General features: G+C 41.6%; 1 protein-coding gene across 7 annotated transcripts in view; it reads right to left on the bottom strand.

Annotated features, from left to right (window-relative positions):
* Window positions 1–278: 278 nt before the first annotated feature.
* The window catches only part of SSR1 (signal sequence receptor subunit 1), a 23,938-nt gene continuing 3,032 nt past the window's right edge, over window positions 279–21,184 (bottom strand). Inside the window, exons 2-10 of one of the 7 annotated variants that reach the window (XM_010708382.3) lie at window positions 19,800–19,918; window positions 18,216–18,303; window positions 17,778–18,040; window positions 17,254–17,330; window positions 16,021–16,099; window positions 15,148–15,241; window positions 14,632–14,646; window positions 12,611–12,674; window positions 279–1,055 (exon numbers count right to left, since the gene is read on the bottom strand). In XM_010708382.3, coding sequence (XP_010706684.1) covers window positions 935–1,055; window positions 12,611–12,674; window positions 14,632–14,646; window positions 15,148–15,241; window positions 16,021–16,099; window positions 17,254–17,330; window positions 17,778–18,040; window positions 18,216–18,303; window positions 19,800–19,918 — 920 coding nt within the window. In that variant the 3' untranslated portion in view covers window positions 279–934. Of the gene's footprint in view, window positions 1,060–9,535; window positions 12,675–14,631; window positions 14,647–15,147; window positions 15,242–16,020; window positions 16,100–17,253; window positions 17,331–17,777; window positions 18,041–18,215; window positions 18,304–19,799; window positions 19,922–21,184 lie in introns of those variants that run through there. The other 6 variants (XM_010708380.3, XM_010708384.3, XM_010708383.3 and 3 more) reach the window with 6 other exon arrangements.

Raw genomic sequence — 21,184 nt, 5'->3', positions numbered from 1 at the left:
AACTAAAAACAAAAAAACACCTTGTTTGAGGCAATTCTGAAATAACTTTTCGGGGCTATGTGAGACTGATTCCATTTTCAGAATGATTCGTAATTTTCTCTCTGTGTGTCTCCTTTCTCTCTTCTCTCCCCACAAAGGAAGGTTAATCCTAGTGATTTCATCCCATGCAGGAAACAGTAATAAATATGTAGAATTCATATTTTTCTAAAGGGAACTTAAACTGCTGCTACGAATTGTGTACAAGACTGGTTTATGCCACATGAACAGAGAATCACACATTTGTTTTGGTACTTTTATTCCTCTTTTTATTCAGTTGTACAGTACTTCCAAATTCAAAATAAAAGTTGTTCTGTATCAAACCATCTAAGCAATAAAATGTTATATTTAAAAATTAGAGGTTCCAAAATGGACGTGGCTTTTTTGTGGGTTTGTTGGCGCTTAGTTTTGAGCTGGAGGACAGTGTGTGAAGCAGAGGTGCCCCGCAGAGCAGCATTGCTGTTTCTCTTCCCTCGCTTGGACTAAGTCAGAGGCAGCACTTTGGCAACCACATGCATTTGCTGTTCTGCTCTCTGGAAGCCAAAACCCTTTGAAATGGCGCTCTGCTTTGAGGGCATCTTCTTAAAACAGCAACTGGAAACAGAAGAGACCATGTTGGTGCTGATTATCCCATGCAGGTGCTGGCTCCATTGGCATGGCCTTCCGTTAGCTGCAGCCACACCTGTGCATCCCAACAGCATGGCACGGTGATGGAGAGGTGCTGGGATCTTCTCTGTGTAAATGAAGGAGGTTTTTACCATCCTGGTTTTGGTTTTGCATAAATGTGTACGGCTGTGAAGTCTTCAGGATATACAGGGAAGCCACATGCAATTGTCAAAAAAAGATAAATCCTTTGTTGTAGCTTGTTGGAGCCGCCTTAGCTACATTTTATATGCTTTCATATAAAGAAAGTGCATTTCACAGGACGGTGAGGCAAAGAATCATCCGAGTTGCATATCCAGTTCTGAAGTACAGAGCAGCTGAGAACCTGCGTCTCCTTAACTCCTGGTGGGATGAGTCTTTCTGGTGGAGAAGGGAACCAGAGTCAGAGTTACAGACCTAATGGAGGGCGCTGCATGCCCTGCTCCTGCCTTCCTTCCTCCAGCCTCTGGCACCCTCATGGCAGCAGTTACAGTTCCCCACGCGCAGTCCTCTGGTGAGGGCTCACTACCAAACACGGACACATTTTCTTTCCTGTCAGTCAGCACTGCCCCAGTCAGGACATCTGCTGAGGCATACTGCAAATAAGTCTGGGTGGACCAGAGGGACGGCAACAAGATTTCTGAGGGAAGAAAACCGCAGAAGATCTAGTTGCTGCTGTACCTCAGGGTCAGCAGCCCTGTGCTTGCTGCAGGGTGCAGAAGTTGTGCAGGTCTGAGCCCTCTGCCACCACTGGACTGCACACCCCCGTGTGTATTTACTGATACTGCAGAGCAAACTGGTAAAGGTAAAGACAGAGGAATACAATCGTTTGCTCACCGTTATCCAGCTGTTGCCCAGCATAGAAAACCTGGCACTATCTCTGTGTGAAGCAGCCTGAGAAGCTCCAGGTTTTATCATCCTCTTGTAATACAGGAAAAGATGAGGATGGAAAAATGCATTGGGGCTTTTAATGAGGATTTGCCTAACTGCTGGACTGAAAAAAAAAAAAGTGCTACAGTGGTGTCCTCCAGATCTGGGCTACCTGAGTGGCCTGCAGATGTACCAATTCAGCTTGCAGGTCTGGGTTCTGGCCTTTCTCAACATGGCTGACCTGGCATCTTGCCTCAGCTGAGGGCTATTACTGGGGATGTGATTTTAGTTGAGTGAAATCTCCCTCCCCAGGCCTGAAGGGACAATCTGTCCCACACAAGTAGCAGGCATTGCTCCTACTTGTCCGGCTGTATCAGACACTGGTGACACATGCCTTTGGTCCCATGAAAAGCTACAGACTTGTCCTGTGGCGTGCACAAGTTTTCTTAGGACTTACTGGAGGACTGTTGGGGCACAGCAGGAGACGCACCAGAATTATTCAGTGTTTTAAGGATCGCCAACCAATTGCACCAGGTGCAAGGGCTGCAGCAAGACCAGCCCCAGGTGCTGCCAAGGCCATCAGCAGTCCCTATTTATAGGAGCAGGTGGGGTCTTCTTTCTGTAACAGCATAGAGAGCACTGTCCTGTGCTTTACCTTATGCTCTTAGTATACTTTCACAAAGAAATTGTATAGCTTCTGCTTCTGAAGGTTGTGGAGGATACTATGAGCCCAAAAAAGAGACAACCCTTCCCTGAACTCACTCTACTCTAGCTGAGTTCCCGTGACTGAGGGACTTCCTGCAAAATACAAGGCCTTATGTTCTCGCTAGACCTCTTCCACCTTCTTTCTGCTGTCTAGCATGTGTAATCTCAATACTCAGCAGATGCAGTAAGGCACCTAGGCCACAGTTTGTGACAGTTGTGGCTCCTTTGGTAAAGTTTTTTGGCGTGAGGAGGCTTCCAGCTGCTAGGATCTGCGGCAGTGCTGGGAGCCCAGCATGGCAACACCAGGATATTGGTCTGCTCTGGGACAGTCTGGAGGCTGTAAGATGATGGAGGCTGTTGCACAGAATGGGGTACCTGTGTGCTGTGGGACTGCATCTGCTTTGCTACTTTGGTTGCCCATAATCTCAGGTAAGTGATGCTTATGTTAGTTATGGTGTTGATGGGGTGCGTAACGGAGGAGAATGCTGACTTGAATTTTCTGGGGAAGTGAAACATGGCAGAAAGCCTTGTGGCAGTCCTCCAAGCAGCAGGAACTAGAAACAGCTTTCTCCTTTGCTGTGCTTGCTTATTTCTCTTCTGCCAGACCTGTGTCTTACTAACGCTGCCAGTAATGTGCGAGGAAACCCTGTATGATGGTCATTTGCAGTGTGCTATTGTGAAATAATCTGAGCTCCTCTAGGGCCTTTCAGCAAGGAATTGTGAAGTAGTTTACAAACGTTAATACTCAGAATGTTCTAAGAGAGAAGCTTGCTGGAGAAATGGCTTCTCATCGTTGAAGGCCCAACCTGTGCTCACAATCTCAGGGCCAGTGGTTAGTGTGGTTGAGGCAAGCGTTGCTATAGCCATGCTAGCAGTATGCTATGGGAAGGTTGGGACAAAACGTGCTTGTCACCAAGCGTTCTAGATAACAGTTGAAGTGGCAGCAACAAGAGGAACAGCAAAACATGCTCATTTGTAGTGTGCATTCACAAAAACAGTTCTTACTGTGTGTGTACCCAGAACCAGCAACTCCTCCCCTAATGCAGGAGTTCATCTTCCTTTGGGAAGCTGCTGCAATCATAGACACTTTTCTGTGGACCCAGTTCAGCTGGCAGCTGAATGCTCTCATGTCCCACCAGCACCAAGGGCCTGAGAAGAAGAGGTCCAGGGCTTTGGGAGGTTTCAGTGGGCCAATCCTTTTGAACTTAAAATCATAAAATCGCTAAGGTTGGCAAAGACCTTGAAGATCATCTAGTCCAACTGCCAGCCTATCTCTACATGCCCACTAAGCATGTCCTTCAGTGCCACTTCTACATGTTTCCTGAATACCTCCAGGGATGGTGACACCACCACCTCCCTGGGCAGCCTGTGCCATTGCCTCACTACTACAAGAAGAAATTTTTTCTAATGTGTGCCTTGAGGTGCTGATGAAAGCTGTTGATGTTTCTCAGCTTGCTGGAGCTCTACTCCTGTTTCACACTTACACAGGAGAGACTGACCCCTACCTTGCCACAAACTCCCTTCAGGGAATAGGAGGGTAATAAGTTTTCCCCTGAGCCTCCTATTCCCAGTTCCCTCAGCCACTCCCCCCAAGCCTTGTGCTTCAGGCCTTTCACCAGCTTCATTGCCTTTCTCTGGACACGCACCAGGGCCTTGATGTCTTTCTTGGAGCGAGGGGCCCAAAACTGAACACAGTACTTCAGATGTGGCCTCAACAGTGATGAGTACAGGGGGACAGTCAACTCCCTGCTCCTGCAGGCTACATCATTTCTGATACAAGAAAAACAAAGGATACCATTGGTCTTCTTGGCCACCTGGGCACACTGCTGGCCCATGTTCAAGCCAGCTGTCAACTAACATCCCCAGATCCTTTTCCTCTGTGCAGCTTTCCAGCTACTCTGCCCCAAGTCTGTTATGATGCATGGGGTTGTTGTGACCAAAGTGCAGGACTCAGCACTTGGTCTTGCTGAAGTTCATACAATGGGCTTCAGCCTATACAGATCCCTCTGTGAAGCCTTCCTACCCTCAGGTAGATTGACATCTGTTCCCAACTTGGTGTCATCAGCAAACTTAATGTGGTTCTTCACCTGTAGGTACAACGCTGCATGTAGTATGCACAGGCTGGAATCAACACTATTTGTAGCAAAATTCTGCTATGGCATTCACACCAACTCTGCTGGTCTCAAGACACTGCAGGAACCCACCAGCTCACAGCTTTGTAAACCCAGTATCTAATAGGGAGAATATGCCAGTATGGTATGTGCTAACCTTTCCTTCCATCCTGTTACATGATGGTACAAAGAATGGTTAGGAAAAACTTCTTAAAGAGTGGTGAGCAGTGGCACAGGCTGCGCAGGGAGCTGGTGGAGTCACTGCTCCTGGAGGTGGCCGAGAACTGTAGAGATGTGGCAGTGAGGGACATGGTGGAGATGGGTTGGTGGTTGGGCTATGTGATCTTAGTGGTCTTTTCTAAGATGATTCTTAATGATTCTATGATGACAGCTTAAATTGGCACCAAAACCTAAGTGTTGTTTTCTATAAGCAAAATTTGACTTATAATTTGATTATTACTACTATTTTTTTTAATAAAAAGCACACCCAAATATATATTTATTTATTTTAGGGTGATGACAGTGCTAGTTGTGTGATGTAGGTCTGCTTTAACCAATAAACACTTCTCCTAAGTGTTTGCAAGTCAAGGACTGCCATGTGTCACCAAGACCTGGTTTCATCTGTTGCCTTCATACTGTTAACAAGTCTAAAGCCTTACATGATTTGAGATTATGTGTATCAGGTCAGTTATGCTTCACAGATAGAGTAAACCAAAGCACAGAGCTGTCTGTGCAGACACAGCAACCCATCAGAAGCCTGCACTGCAACACAGCTGGTTTAACTTTTGATCTCCCACCCAGATTGTTATCTGCCAGTATCTCACAGAGCTAAAACCACAGCAGCCTTCTAGCACAGCTACGTTAAACCTGGAGATGGCACTGAGCTGGTTAGAAAAAGCTGCCAGGGTTGAGAGATAAAAGAAAAGAATGGATCTGAAGAAGTGAGCATTTTGTGTATTGAATAGATAATAGATTTTAGCGTTAATGTGGAGCTGCCCACTGCTTTTAATGCATTTGGTATTGCTTTGGGTGAGTGCGCCTCTTTCAAAAATATATATATATTTATTTTTTTTCCTGAATTAAACCATTCTCTTTAGCAGCTGTAAAACACCCAGTTAAGAATGAAGGCACTTAATTTGAACACTTAATTGAAAGGGATAGCAGCACCTCCCAGGGCTCCTTATGGCAATGTTTTGAAGAGCAGCTGGGATGCTTTTGCGGTTTGTCACCAGATCTCTGCCCTGAGCGGGGCTTACGAGGCAGCCTCACCCAGTGGGAGACAGAATAACTCAACCCAAGTTCATTGTTGTACAGCAATGCAGCTGCTGTGCAATACTCTGTCCTCACCTTTCAGGTGCATAGGGCAGGAGGGTGTTACAGTGTCACAACCCATCATACTGCTGCATAGGAAAGGAGCTTGAATGGATTGTGAAGTACAGAACAAATCAAACTGGGTTCTATTGTTCTGAAAGACTGCCTTGCCTGTGTGTGTGAAGGATCAAGAATGTCCTAAGTCAAACACTGGCTTTAGGAAAAAACAATGCATCATAGTTAGGGTTGTTAAGGAATTCATACTTCTAAATATAATCTCTTACTTCAGCAATAATGTTTGCCATGCTGTATGCAGTAAGTCAGAAGATGTTACTCGAGTTGTAGCTTTTTCTTTCTGATGGATTCCTGCAGAAAGTGCTTTGAGACTTTCCTCCTTTCTACTTAGATTCCTTTTAAGTGAGCCAGCAGAGCAGTTGGCTCTTTCTGTCTGTCTTGAAAACTTGCTGGTGGACTCAGTGGTCAAGGTTGGGATTTGGTATGCTGTCAGGTTAAGCTCCAAGCTTTGTCCCATGTACTGTTTGTGGCCATAGCACTGTAGAGCCAGGACTGTGACAAAAAAAATATGCCTCAGTGTTCTGGAAAAAGGGGATTTCACCCTCTGGCTTGTTTCAGTAAGAACAAAAGACTTCAGCTGAAAATAGAATGTGAGCCTAGATGTAGATGAACATAGTCAAGAAGTGTGTGGATTTGACAGGCCCAACTTCAGGGGTAACTTCTACAACAGGAAACCTGAAGAGGCCTAGGGCTAGGAAACCAGGTGACAAAAAGGAAGTGTGCACACAGTGCCATTACTATGCCTACCGTTGCAGTCAGTAGCCATAGCCTTATCTTTTTGGAAGCAAAAGCAGTGCTCAGACATCAGTGACCAAGACATAGCACTACTAATATATTTTATCAAGAGTAGTTTTAGTCTTTCCCTGTAGATGCTTTGGGAGATCCCTCAGCTGGCAGCTCTTAGTGGTGGTGCTGACTGTATTCCCCCTCCATCTAGTGAACAGGGCAGGGGCAGTTCTGCCAGATTAAAAACTGAGCTTATCTTCTCAAGTCCTCTGCTCTTACACTTCTGTTTTATAATGCTAATTAAGAAGCACTACTTACTGAGTACTGAGCAAGCTCAGGTACCCATGTGAGCTGAAGAAATGATGAATAGTGAGGAAAGAGGTTAAGTTTCAGCTTCCCTTTACCAACTAACTGACTTGAGTCTTGCAACACTGGAAAAGTACTGCATCTTGGTTAATATAAGCTTATAATCAAGACAAGAAACATGAAAGGAAAGAGTACAGCCTACTGAAATGATTGTGTGGCCAGTATGGAAAAAGCAGATACCAACACGAGATTCAAAAATAAAAATCTAATCTTTTCAGAGAAAAGAGACTTCAGCTTAGGGAGTTAGTTACTTCTAACTGCCAGAGAATGTGAAAGTCAAAGGGAAAAGTTGCAAGTGGATAACTTGCTTGCCTATAGATGTAATTCACAAATATGGTCTCACTCGTTTGTTTCTCTTAGAACTGCTTGTCTGATATGTGAACTCATCTCGGATAACAGTTGTGGTATTAGAGGCAGCTGGACACAAGAGGTAGCAGGGAAATTATTTTAGAATCAAGGCTATTGGAAAACATCTGTACTTCTTTGTACAAGGTTCCTTCTCTGCTAAGCACAAGCCAGGCTATCTTCTGCAGTTCTAACCCTGGGGGGTAAAAAGTCAGCCTCTGCCCTACCTAACAGTAGGTGAGAAGCAAAGGAGAGCCTAAGTGCTGTTTTTGGAAGTGGCTACTGCATCTTGGAAGCAGGGGTGAGGCACAGATCTTACTATTACATAAAGATGCATCAACAAATACACACTGGAAGCCTGAACCAGTGAGCTACATTGCTTGAAGAAAGAAAAGGTTTGCTTTGTCATTGCCCTTTGGCTATCAGTTTACATTTATTCCCTCTTGACTTTGTAGGAAGCCAGTGGTTCACAGCACTTTACACCAGAGAGACTTTAGGTGTACAGTAAGTGAATGCCACTGCCTTATGCTACCTGCATTAATACAGGTATCCAGTACCTACAACAGTGCAGGAAATAGCACTGCAGTGAAAGATTACAGGATTTAAGTTACTTGCAACTAGCAAAGTAACAAAGTGAAGGATGAGCAAGAGATTTCCCTACTGACTGCTTTGTCACAGCACTAGTGAGAATCCACACCTACACAGAAGATGTAATGAAGTATTGGATTAATCAAACTTACCTTGCTTATGGGTTAGTTTGCCCTTTTCCAGGAGGTCTTACCTCATCCTCCCTGAACTGGTATTTTCAATACTGCTGCCTGCAATGCTGTTTGCATATGGTACAATGGTACAAATCTTAAAGCTACAGGGATTTGGCTTTGTTAGCACTCTGCTTCAGCTGCCTTTAATCATCTTAACAGATCCTTTCCCCACTGCCTATAGGTTATTCCATGTGGGAATGCAGCACTATGGCTCCAGTTCTTAAACTGATTAGAGAATGATTCTTCTCAGGCCCTCCCTTATTCTTCTTCAAGAAGGAATCTTCATTCTGATATCTGTCTGCTGTTCAGAATGCCACAAAATACCTCCTTATTCTTCTCATTCCAAATGCATTTGCAAAATGGCTTCCCAAGTACAATCTATTTTCATTCTTCTTGAGCATTTGCTACTAGAGGTTGCTTATCAAGGAAGAGAGCACCCAGGTACCACTCAGGCTTTTTGGTGCCATACTCATGCTTTATTTAAAAAAAAAACAAAAACAAAAAACCAACAAACAACACAGCTACAAGATGCTAAGAAAACTTCAAGTTTACAAAATACTTGCAGCCACTTTAAGAGATCTGATCTCGCTTATAAATGAAAACATCACCTGCTGGTTAGCTTAATTCAGTTGCAATACATCATCTGAACTTAATCATCCAAAACAATCAGTCATTCTTAAATTGTTGATTGTGTGTACAAGAACAATCATCTGTATTACTTTGATTAAAAAAGTCCCTGGGAAAATTTAAAGTTACATGGAAAAGTGTGAGAGGAGAACTTACTAAAGCCCACCTTTTGGCTCCTGCAGAAACTGGATGAGCATGCATTCATTGTGGCTTTGCCCTCCCCTGTAAGTTGATTGCAATTCCTCTGCATATTTAAAAGAAGTCTTACTGAAGTTGCTCAGCTCTTTCCAGTGAGGGAGAGAAACTGACAGAACGTGAACCTGTACAGTTGCCATCACACTACATCAGTGCTATGTCCTACTAGCTTTATGGAAGCATGTTGTGCAAGTCTCAAGTAGCTTGAAAATAGCTTGAAAACACTCCTGAAACAGCCCTTGGTCACTCCTATGAGGTAGTGCTGTCTTCCCTTTGGAGGAGAAAGAACAGACTTAACTGCTGCCTAGCACACCAGGCACTCTGAAAAACATAACTAGCCTACATTAATTGACTTTCCCACTACTTCCCTGAATTCAGAGCTTTCAAATGCAACATTTTGTTTAGCACCATGCATACCAGAAATAAAAACAGTGAACGATGCTTTAGATTGCATCCATTCCAAGACACTCAGCCTACCTGAACTCAGGTGTTCAGCCCACCTGTTTCCAAATAAGCTGAAGTAGGGCCATCATTACCATGTTTCACTCAACTCCACAGCCTACAACTGAACTGATTTGTACATAAATGATCAGACAAAGCTTAATCCTTTCATCTGACAGCTGCCACTCATCTTTCTCATATTAGATGATATTGGAAAAAAGCTTTCCACAAAGACAGTGTAGTATAGAAGACTACAAGTATCAAAGTACAATTCAGATGTGGCCAATTAATGCTTAGCTATTAACAGACAAAACAATGCTGTGCTTTTTTTTTTCCTGACCCCACTGGCAGCCTCGTGAAACCCTCACAATTTCCCTAATTAGTTTATGAAATACAGGAATGAATTAATAGCCGTCTTTCATACTAGGGCCATAATTTCTTCTCTAGTCTAAAAGCATCTCTTTCCAGTAAGATCTTTCACAGCTCTTACTCCCCATAAGCTCACATGAACAGGTGTGTGACAGTGCAACCAGCTGGCAAGGCAGCTGATGAGAGCATGCTGGATTACACAAGTGCTTGTGCCACCAGAAGTGAAGGGGCAGCACAGACACAAGCAGAACTGCTACTGCCATCCAGTTGGAGTGAATGAAACTATACCCTGCTCAGCTATTTATTGGTATTAAGTAATGTTATGTAATGACATTAAATACCACCTATGGCTAAGTTATTTAGTTTCAAAACTGAGTAGAAAATTCAAGTATCAAAATGAAAATTACTACACTCCCAGCCACAATGCAATAAGCACTTTCTCTCATTTGTAGAAAGCTGAGTGTAATGGACACTTACTAGAAAGAACTAGAAAGAGATGCCAAAGTTCAACTGCTACCACACTAGAATGAAGCTTGGTTACAGCAACTAAACACAATTTTAAACTGCTGCTTCACTTATCACAATAGCAGATCACTAGCTACTGTTCGTATGAACTAACAGCTCCCAGCCAGAAAAGTTACTATGAACCACCCAAGGTCAGTCCTATGATCAGTCTTATTACAAATGTCCAACTGTCAGCTCCTATGCAAGTTGCTAAACTGTTTTCTCTTTCATGCTCAGAACATTTAGATGTTAACTACTAAGTGCAGACAGGAAAGCTGAAACCTTAAAAATTCTCCTTTCTAATCTAAGCACAGTGCTGCAGTCCTACTGCAACTTCTCTGAAGTTCTGTTCAGTGTAAGATATTGAAGGACTAACTTGCTCCAAGACTCCTCAGAGTTTAGCCCTCACTGATGAAACAGAACTTAGATACCATAAGTTGCTGTCCTGCCTTCTCATCCTTTGCTTTTCCTCTTGGAGCCCCACTTTATCTACAGCAGCTCAGATTTATTATTGAGGTGCTTCCAAATCTTGAAATTCAGTGAAAAGTTGAATGCAGTTAAAGATTACCTATTCCCAGAAGATGGGGATGAACCAAAAAACCCATCTTGATTTCAGCTGAGAAGCATAATCCACAAAAAGGAGCAAGAAGTAAAACTGAGTATGTCAGCCCCTACAACAGCTATAGACTGTACCATACAAACCATTTATTACACGAACATTTGGCTGAACCAATGCAAGACTGAATATAGGCTTGTAAACCTACCATAGAGGCAACCCTAAAGGCAAAGTTGTTGCATACAATTTGAGTAGGCAGCTGTTACAAAGTTACTCAATTTGCCAAATGACCATTCAGCAATCTTCTCTACTAAAACTATTCTACTTAGACTGGCATGTCATGAAACTGATGAAAGCATGACTAGGGGTTGTTCTTCCCATTCTATTTCCCCCACACAGAGATGAGTCAAGAACATCTCTGCAATTCATTCTGGCACTCTGTATAGTAAGACAGCGTGAGTACATCAGTGCAGGTAGTTTCAGAGCTTAGATGCCTCCAATATATTACATGATTTATAAGTATTGCTCAACTCTTGTTGGTTTAGAAGCTCAGTCCCTGCAGAACAAGACCAGACCCAAAAGCCCTTCTGCACAGGTGATTTTTTTCTCCTTCCCACCCCGCATCTCAAATCAGTGCCTATTCCTGAACAAGCTTCCAGATAACCTTCAGACACAAAGAACTGTAACTGAGATGGAAACAATCTGAGCTTTCTCAAGTACCAAACTGACTTTGCTTTATCTGCTTTCCTCCCCCTCCAACCTACAAGCCCTGAATGCAATGGACGCAGATCAGCATCTGTGTTCCTGCTGTGTAAATCGTGCCTCTACCACAAGAAATCCCATTTTGGCTACGTACAACTTTTCTGTTGAACTACTGAAGTAATACGTATTTAATGGAAATGCTTCTGTTTTTAATGAGAAAGCCAAGGAGATAAAAACTTAACTCAGAGTTGTCAGTAGATTGGTCTAAGTCAGAGGTTTAAAAACTGTAAAGGTTGAATTTAACAATTTGTCATTTAAAAAGATTACGTGAAGCCAAGTGCTTTTCTTATTCAGTTTCAAGTGCATGGAATATGTCCAAGTCTTTGCTCCATGTAAAGCTTGAAGAAAATTCCACATGTTTTGATACAGACAGCATTTGAGTTTTTGTGAGAGTACCAAGAACGTACTGGAAAGTTGTTCTGGCTTATTCAAAGTTATTTGGGTAACACTGCAGAGGTACCACTATATTGAGAACACCTGAACTGTTGGAATGACTCAATAACCATTTAACAAGTTGGGTATAAAAAAAATTTATGTAGTAATACCAATTCAGCACACAAATTCCATGCTTCACAAGTTCTGCTGCTGTGTAAGAGTTGTCCTAACATCTATGCAGATAAGTTCAGATGTTTAGGTCACTGCATGCCCAGGTCAAAACAGCAGCAAAATATCTACCGCTACAAGCAGCTATACCCAATTGTGCCTTTAGAATGCTAACTGCACAGAACTCCAGATGATGAGTGCCTGGAGCAGGACTGGACACACAAACTTGAGTCTGTGTGCACAATAGAGAACAAAGTTACCGAGAAGAAAAACGTGTACAGATTCTGATACAGACAGGATACAATCAAGACAAATTAAGTCACTAGACATTCAGATTATGGGGAGGGGAAAATATCCTTCCAAGTATACAGAGGACAAGCCAGCATTTAAAAGAACTCTAAAGGCACATTTCAGGTAACATGGTTCTGTTAAGACCAACTGCTTACACACGCAGGCACAAATCTTAATGGCTCCCCCCAACAATTATTTAACAAAAAAGAGAAGTGCATTTTCAGTAATATTAACACCATTCAGTTAAACTGTTCAGTCCAAATGTTTAGCAGTATTTTCCTTGTGCTGATACGGACTCCGCACTACTCCAATCCAAAAAAAACCCAACAGGCAGGATTAGTAAAGGTTCAGTTGTTGCACTAGTTAACATTTACTCATCAGAGCCCACTGATCTCTTCTGTGCCCTCTTGCGGGGCAACCTCCTTGGTGAAGCCTTATCTGAAAGAAAAAAGGCAGTGCATCAGTTGTGTCACCTACTTCGTCTTATTGTTACGTTACTGCCCTTCTAGCACCGTGCATCACCAAAGAAGCCAGGCTCAAGCATCTCAATGCTTAAAAAAAAAAAACCCCACAAAGAACACTACAAGCTATTTGCATCCTAGATAGTAACAAAATAACATTCCTATTCTCTAACAGGCAATTCTAGAATGAGTTACTAAACCATCAGTTACTAATAAGAAAAACCACCAACACTCTTGATGAATCTGCATGCTCCGCTGTTGTAGAAAAGCTCACACCCAGTAATTATACTTTCAGAGAGTTAATGAATGATTCATTACTGCTTTTAGTTTACCTCCCTGAAGAATGTAATAGACCCTCTCTCTTTAGACAGCTTTGCCTTATATGAAATATTTCTATATTCATACAGATTAAAAAGTGTGTTAGCTGTAAAAAAAAAACAACCTGTGCAAAAACCACCCACATTTAATTAAGTGAATGTCACTTTGAAATCAGACATCTTAAGTGGGGAAGCCACAAAGATTTAGCTGCATGAGCACAGGGCACCAGAAACCTGTTTTTCCATTGAAACTTAGGACAGGTTTACAATTGTCCTTCCACAGTGACAGTCCTTACATAGGCAGTATCTTCAACTCTTGCATTGTCATTCCTACTGTGTATGAAGAAAGAGGTGAGATGATTGCTGAGCATTTGCTTACAAATGCTCTTTTCTGAACTAGGCCTGCTCACACTAATCTAGCTGTTCAGAGCACGGGCAACCAATGAGCACCCACGGTGCCATTACAGGCCATCAGTACACTCTAATGCATCTTCAACAGAAGAGGCACGAAACTCTGAGGATGCTGAAGGCCATGTTTCTCAAAGCATTCTAGTGCAGAGCTCTAATTTAACCTAACTAGGAATTAAAAGCAATTAAAAACTTAAGCCTCATTTTTCCTAGCCTTCAGGTACTGAGATGAATCAAGTATAAGCTTAAAGGGGGATGAGGGTAGAACTCAAACACTGACAAGATGAAGCCATTTCAAGACAGCTGGCTCTTCAGAGAGGTTTATCATTCAGAGCTTGTACTCCCTGCTAGACTGAGACATCTTGAATTTTTAAGCCTGGATTTTTACACTGTCATTCCACTGTCTTGTGTGGAATATATGAGAAAATTGACATTTTCCAGATGTAAAACAAATTCTCATACTCATGTAATAGCAGTACAGTTAAAAAGGGATAAGGAATCAAAAAGCTTAATTCATAACTGCCTGTCACAACTTGGGTGCAAGATCTAGGGCCTGAAGGTCTTCTACACTAAATAAAATGGTCAGGGTAAGATCATTCAAAAATGCTTATTTAATCAAAACTGGAGTATCTGTACAATAAAGGCAGTTGGTGCAAAGGGAAAAGCTTCTTTTAGAATGTGCTTTGTTTGAAATGAGGCTAACTCATCTCAGACCAGCCAACAACAGCACGTTAGTGATGGGAGTTTAAGACCCAGGGAGAGAAATCTGCCTATAAAGCCATTATACTCCAAATTGAGGCTTGTCTCTCACTGAACCAAGATGCACTCAACCATCAGACACGACCAGCCCTCCACCACTTCAACAACAGCTTGCCACTACACCAAGGCAGAGCACTGCACTGTGGGTAAGGGGGTCTGGCAACTGTTAAGAGCAATATTTTGCTCTACTGCTCAGCAATATTTTAACCAAACTGCACCACTACAATATAACCGAAAGGTATTATATATGTATCATATTTATATCTAAAAATGTATGAATTTATATGCCTATAAAATGTTTGGATGGTTGAATGCATCTGTTCTGTATTTCACTGCTCATGCTACGCCACCAGTCATTGCATGCAGGGAGAAAGGTTTCTATCCATGCCTAATGAGCACACAGACAACGCATTTAGAGCTTCCACTCTTCATCAACAGGGTTTGCCTCACCTCTTCTACTTTGCACTGAAGCCATGGGAAAGCAATAATAGAAGAAACAGCAAAAGAAGTTAGAAAAATTCCAACATTTTAAAGAAATCAGATACTAGCTTTGTTTTTGGCGTTTCAGAGCAGAAATTGTCATTTTGGACATAAAGACACAAATTTCAAGTTGAACTTTGGTGAATACACACCTGCAATCCTTACTTAGAACTTCAGTCTATAGGTAAGCTTCTAACCAACTTACAGAGACTTCCAGGTATTTGACTGTTAAAACCTTTTGTGATCCAGGTTTTGGGTAGAGATGTCATACTGCTGAAAAAGTCTATGAAGTGTGAGAACAACCAACTGCCATTATCAACCAGGCAAGTTTGTTCTGCATAGAACCAGGCTGTTAACAACGTAACCATTAAGCCCAATGCTTTAGACAATTTCCCTTGAACGTACATAGGTGTTTGGAAAATCAATATTAACTACTTGTGAAGTTAAACTATTTGAGTGCTTTATTTTGTGGCAGAGACTACTTACTTATTTGATTTAAAGTTTCCTGGGGAATCCAGCTCATATCAACATCATTCTGATTTGATGTTCCCATCTCAACTTTCTGTACTGGTCTTTTTCTCTGAAAAGTCAAGGAAGAGGTTTTTGCCTTCCACAGTGTTCTGACAGCACAAATATTACAAGTAATCAACAGTTCTTTAATAAACAAACTGCAATTGTTTCACTATGAGACAAGCTTAAGGTTAGGCAATAAATGATGCTGTCTGGACCCATTTAGCAATTTATTCGCCTAGGTTTGGTGTTAACACTCCTAAGGCCTCACAATAGTTACTCTACACACAGATGTTAAGATTTCATGCTTGCTTAGAAGAGTTCATTATACTTGTTGTGAAAAAAATAGCTGTCAGTAACCCAAACTAAACAATTGTTATGCTTTCTTAGATTGGCACAGTATTCTTCTATGCAACACTGTAAACCGGAGTCTGAATAATAACAGTAATTCCACGGGAAGCTTCTTAGAACTCCATTAAGAACTAGACAGCCATTTTCCCCCAGAGTTAGAACTCATTTATCGTGAAATACAAAGAGACAGCAAAGGGAAATCTACCTAGCAAGCTTTGAATCAGCAGCTGCACACATCCAGAGACGAAAGAAAAGCCTTACATTCTGACAGTCAAGTGTTATGGTAAAGATGATTCATAAAAAGCACTAGGCAAGTCTTCAGTTCTTATTTTAAAGCTTCTATAGATCAGCCCAGTAACCCTTACAATCTTAATTCTCAAAATACATCTTCTGAAGTTCCACCTGTACCACTGAACACCAGAAGAGATCAATACTTCTCCCTCCTCCCTGTACAGCAAGGCTTTGTGCTACTAACAACACTCACAATGCACTACTTACCTTCCTAGATTCTAGCAACTGATGTAGGCCAACAATAACAAGTAGACCAAGTCCAGCAAGGAACATGTACATGAAGATCCTTAAAAGAAATTTTAAAGTCGTTAACATTATTAGTATTTAAGGAAACGGATAAGCAGAGACAGAAACTAGCAATAGCTTCAGCCACACGCTCACCTGATCTCTCCCAAGACATTTTGTACATGCGGGGGTAAAAATGAACCTGAAACCTGGGTGTTAACCAATACTGAGTAAATTATTCTGACTGATATCAGAAACCAATCCTAACTTTAATTTTGAGCAACAGGACATTTGAAGAACATTATATAAGCTGGAAAGCTACATGCATGATTAGTGAAATTTAGCACCTGCAGTAGCGCTCTCAAAATATCACGGTTCAAGATGTTGGGACACAGACGTTTGTTTTTTTTGACTGCTTTAATCACTTGTAAAAGCATCAATGAACTGCTTATTCACTGATGCTTTTCTCTTTGGCAAATATGATTTCATAGAACAACTACTTTTAGTTTAGTTTTTTTTTTTAAGGTCTTTAGGGGTTGGTGAAGACCTTCTTTGAACTGACGTGTTTTTAACATTTCTCTCCTTTGCTAGAAAATGTAAAAGCATACAAGCACAGCACGTTTGCAAAAATATAAGGTATGATCAGGTCTAGCTGGTCTTCTAAGAAGAAACACTCCTGAAAGAAGCCTGCATCCAGCAGGGGAAGTGCAACAAAGAATGAATACGAGTTCCTCTATTTCCTACTCAAGGCATCTTTCAGTTTATATAAGCTTGAATTATACTGGAGTGCTCCAGAAGCCAATTGTTCCAACAGAACCCAGAGCCCAATCCTATAGATCAGTCCAAGCCTCGGCAGCTTCTACTCAGAGGAAAATGGCACAGTAGCATTACAAAAGCTTAAAAGCTTTGAATTGCTATTTAACTGTGTAATTGTGCCTTATTCCAGACTGAAGTCCTCTGAGCAAAGCAGTTGCATGAGGTGCTCAGTGAGATAATAAAAATGCTGAAGATCCCTAGTACTAACACACATCTTAATTTGGGGGAAAAAGCTCATTTTCAATCAACACTGCAACAGTCAAATGCCTTCTACACCATCAACAATATACAGCAGACCTAATATTCAGTAAATCAAAGGTATGAGAACTATTTTCATTGCCTCCTCATCAATAACTTATTTTGGTACACCAACTAAATGTCAATTTTCAGTCTCCTTACGTTTCTCCATCCAGTCCATCTTCTTTTTCAATAATTGTAACCGTTTGATTGAAGACAGCATCTTGAAACATATTGCCCTATTAAAAAAGTTTCCACATTCAATCATATTCAACATACAGCTTCTATCTCTTCTTGGGAAAACTCTAAGAAGAAGCTAATCTTGCACCGTTCATTTATTTGCTCATAAAGTCAAGACTGCAGATGGGATTCAGGCTGTTAAGTTTGTAAACAAAGCCCAATATGAAAAACAAAGTGGAATTCAAGCTTCCCTGGAAGCTTTTCTTCTTTAAATGAGTATAGCCCACTACTACACAATGCAAAAGCATTCTAGCTTCCATCACTAATACAACATATACAGCATAAAATGTGCACGTTGTCAAAGATGTAGACAGCCTGCTTATGCACCTACTGATGTGCTTAAAGGCATTCACTGTCTGAAGAAATAGGAACTTGACTAAGCAGTTCCTTCCTGATGCTTCCACATGAGCTAAAATCACTGCAAAGAATTACAATATTGTGCTTACATTTGCATCTCTGTAGTTGAGATTGATAACTAATCCAAAAGGACGGCCACCCATAGGCTCAGCAGGGATGAAAGAGTACTCAAATGTTGCTTGTCTCTGTGGTGGAACTACTGTATTCAGGGGCAGAGCTGTGAAGTTCTGGATATAAAACTGGTAGTCTTGAGGGTACCGGAACGAGGCATCAAGAGACTCAACAATGAAGTCTTCTGTACCTTTGTTGGTGAAGCCTACCAGGAATTTCACAATGTTGTTTGCTGGAAAATCTGAAACAAGAATATTTAACTATTAAAATTTCTCAGTCAGCAGACACTGTCCCTGCTTCTACAGTCAGATCCCTTTTTTGTGTTTTGATTTTTTTTTTTTATAAGAGCCTCATTGCTTTAACCAATAAACTCTAAGCGCAGTAAAGAAAATGGTAAATTGGCACAGGACACTTACCTTCACCTTTGACAAATAATATTGTTGTATCAGCACTAGGTGAGGCCTTAGGTTCTCCTGACAAGTCTTCTTCCTCTTTTTCTTCTGTCTAAGACAAGAGACTTTTTTGAAAAATCCTATAGTGAACAGTGAAGGTAAAGACCGTGCTTGCTTTCTGAGAATCCCACATGATACATATCAGTGTGCCAAACCATACCATGACAAGCATTCGTACCAATTCCTTCAACAGTAGAATTAACACTAAGTCTGTTCTCCTCCTAGATTTGATCTGCACTATTTTTAGTATTTATCCTTCTCTAATTGACAAAGTGACTAAATTCAGCTGCATTTGATCATAATTAAAAGTTTTCTTACCTCAAAGCAAGAGTAAAGTTTTTGTTCAGGGATGGAAGGAAAAGAGTAAAATCTGAGTATTCATTGTTCACATCACTAAGCTAATTTCCACTTAGATTCCCACTTAGAAATCATGGATAACCATAAGGCAGGTGAGAACCATAAGGCAGATGAGAATTATTTTCACTACAGATGGTGTGTATTCAACTTTAAGTAGTACTTTAAGAAGCGTTATGTTTGTCTGGAAACAGATTTCTGGAACGAAGAGAGTTTATGAGTTTATTTGTTCAAGCTCACCTTTGTGATGACTTTTTAATGTGGCAATTAAAACCCTTAAAGGTGTATTTTCAAAAGAGGGGATGAAGGAGTCATTATCTTCTCCATCAAATGAAAACAAGATGGTTTTCACTTTGAACTGCCTGCTGAAGCAACTGATTTGGAATGGGGAAGTTGGTGGCCCTGCATGTGGCAGGGGAGTTGGAGATTCATGATCCTTGAGATCCCTTCCAACCCTGGCCATTCTGTGATTCTGAGTTGTACCATTTGATTCACAGCTAAAACAACACATGAGGCAGCATCTACCTACTGGACCAGCTGTGCATGCACCATTTGGTTGGGAAGCTGTGAACATGACCCTAAGTCAAGAAGCTAGGCTCAAGGTGCTACGCAAAACTACCTTGTTTCAGTGACATATAAAACAAACTGCCCAAAAAGGATTCCATTTTGTACTTTGCTTAGTTATACACTATTTTTTAAATTACATCTAAGATTATTGAATGAATTCTATCAGTACAGAATAACTAGCACATCCTCCACCGCTTCGCAAAGCTGGCAAGCCATAAGCTCACAAACAGTAATAAGACTAATAGAATCACAGAACAGTTACTGGGATTTTATTTGTACGGTGCAAGTTTTCTCCCTCCTAACTATGCCCCGAACTTTCTTATTTTATGCCAGGAATTTAAGAATTCAACCATTTTCTCACAGAAGCCCCTTATTTCTCTTGGAGGTCTTTTCACAAACTGCAGTTCTGGTAACAGGAACCTGCATTTCCCCCATGTGATGTGTTCCTCACAGGTAATTCAGGAAAAGACAAATCCTTTTGAAGCTTCAAGCAGAATGGAAGCTTAAAAGGAATTCTGAAACAGCTACTTAGAAATATCAATACTATTAAACGCACACTTAACTGTGCGTCTTCAAGCACTTTTGGTCCAATTCCTACTTACGAAAAAAACATTCATATACACTTACCAAATCTGTAGGCTCATCTTCTTCAACTTCAGCTTCATCATCTTCATCTTCAACTACAGTATCTTCCACAGCTTCCTCATCTTCTGTAGCATCCTGAGCTGCAGCTAATAAGCCTGAACCTACTGAAAAACAAGATGCGAGCACAAAAGCTTTTCAGTATTTTCTTAACCAACAGAAAATAAGCAATAGAAAACTGATGCAGTATGCAGAGAGCAACCATGTTGCCCTGAAAGCTACTGAAATACATCGTTTTTTATCATTACAAATGTATAATCTAAAGTGATTGCTATTATCAGTAACATAACTTTGGGAGTTATGTTTCTTTTAAGATCAGCAAGCTTAGTAAATGATTAACTACCCTTTTCATTTGCCACTATCAGAACACTACACTTTCACAGGTAGCTGTAAAACAACTTTACATTAAGTTTTCATATCTAGGAAAGCGTTTTAATGTGATCTCCTCACTACACCAGTACATTAACGTGCTCAACAGAGCTGGATTGCCAGTCAGAAAAAAAAAAAACACAACCTAGAACAAGGTAAGTGCAGTCAAGCAGTTCATCCCTTCTCTACTTTCATGGTGCTGAGTCTCATACATTCAAACACTGTCAGGGCAGACAGGCCTGAATCCAGCAGTAGCCACAGGGCAGATTTATGCCTGTATTTAGAGTATATATCAGTTAGGCAAATGACTTTTACTCGTATTAGGAAAAATGTATCCTCCTAAGGGTGATGAGGCAGTGGCACAGGCTGCCCAGAGGGGCGGTGGAGTCACCGTCCCTGGAGGTGCTCAAGTGTGGATGTGGCACTGAGGGACATGGTTAATGAGCACGGTGGTTGGACCAGATGATCCCACTGGTCTCGTCCAAACTTCACAATTCTACCATTCAGAAGACTACAGAGTTTCACTGACTCTTTTTCAATGAAGCTAACGCTTTCCAAAAGCAAAGGAGCAGAAATGAATGGACGATGGAATTGCGCAAGCCTGAAGCAGCTCACAGCTCTGAGCACACACGCTAAGCAAACACTCAGAAACTTTCACGTGGAACAGAAATCCTTGACCAACGCTCTTATAGTTCCAGGATTCCTATGACGGCTAGAAAAAGCCAATAAAACCCCCTCTCTCGGACTCCTTAGGGGTCCCACTCAAAGACTTCGCCCGATCACACGCAACGTTTAAGTGCAGCGATTTCATCCACTGAAGTTTTCGCAGACTTTAAGCCCACAAGTAACGGATTATCCAAACCCCTATGGCTGAGGAGGGCAGAAGCGAGCTCGATACATGCTTCGCACGGAGCCCACCCTCCCGACCCCCCAGCTCGCAGCGGACGCCAGGAGGGCTGATGATGTGGCAGGAGCGGGAAAGGAGTGGGAAAGGAGAGGAG

The sequence above is a fragment of the Meleagris gallopavo genome, chromosome 3 (genome assembly GCF_000146605.3).
Source record: "Meleagris gallopavo isolate NT-WF06-2002-E0010 breed Aviagen turkey brand Nicholas breeding stock chromosome 3, Turkey_5.1, whole genome shotgun sequence".
In the NCBI taxonomy this organism is placed as follows: Eukaryota; Metazoa; Chordata; class Aves; order Galliformes; family Phasianidae; genus Meleagris; species Meleagris gallopavo.
The sequence above is the reverse complement of the archived record's forward strand: the minus strand, read 5'-3'. Positions and strand labels throughout refer to the sequence as shown.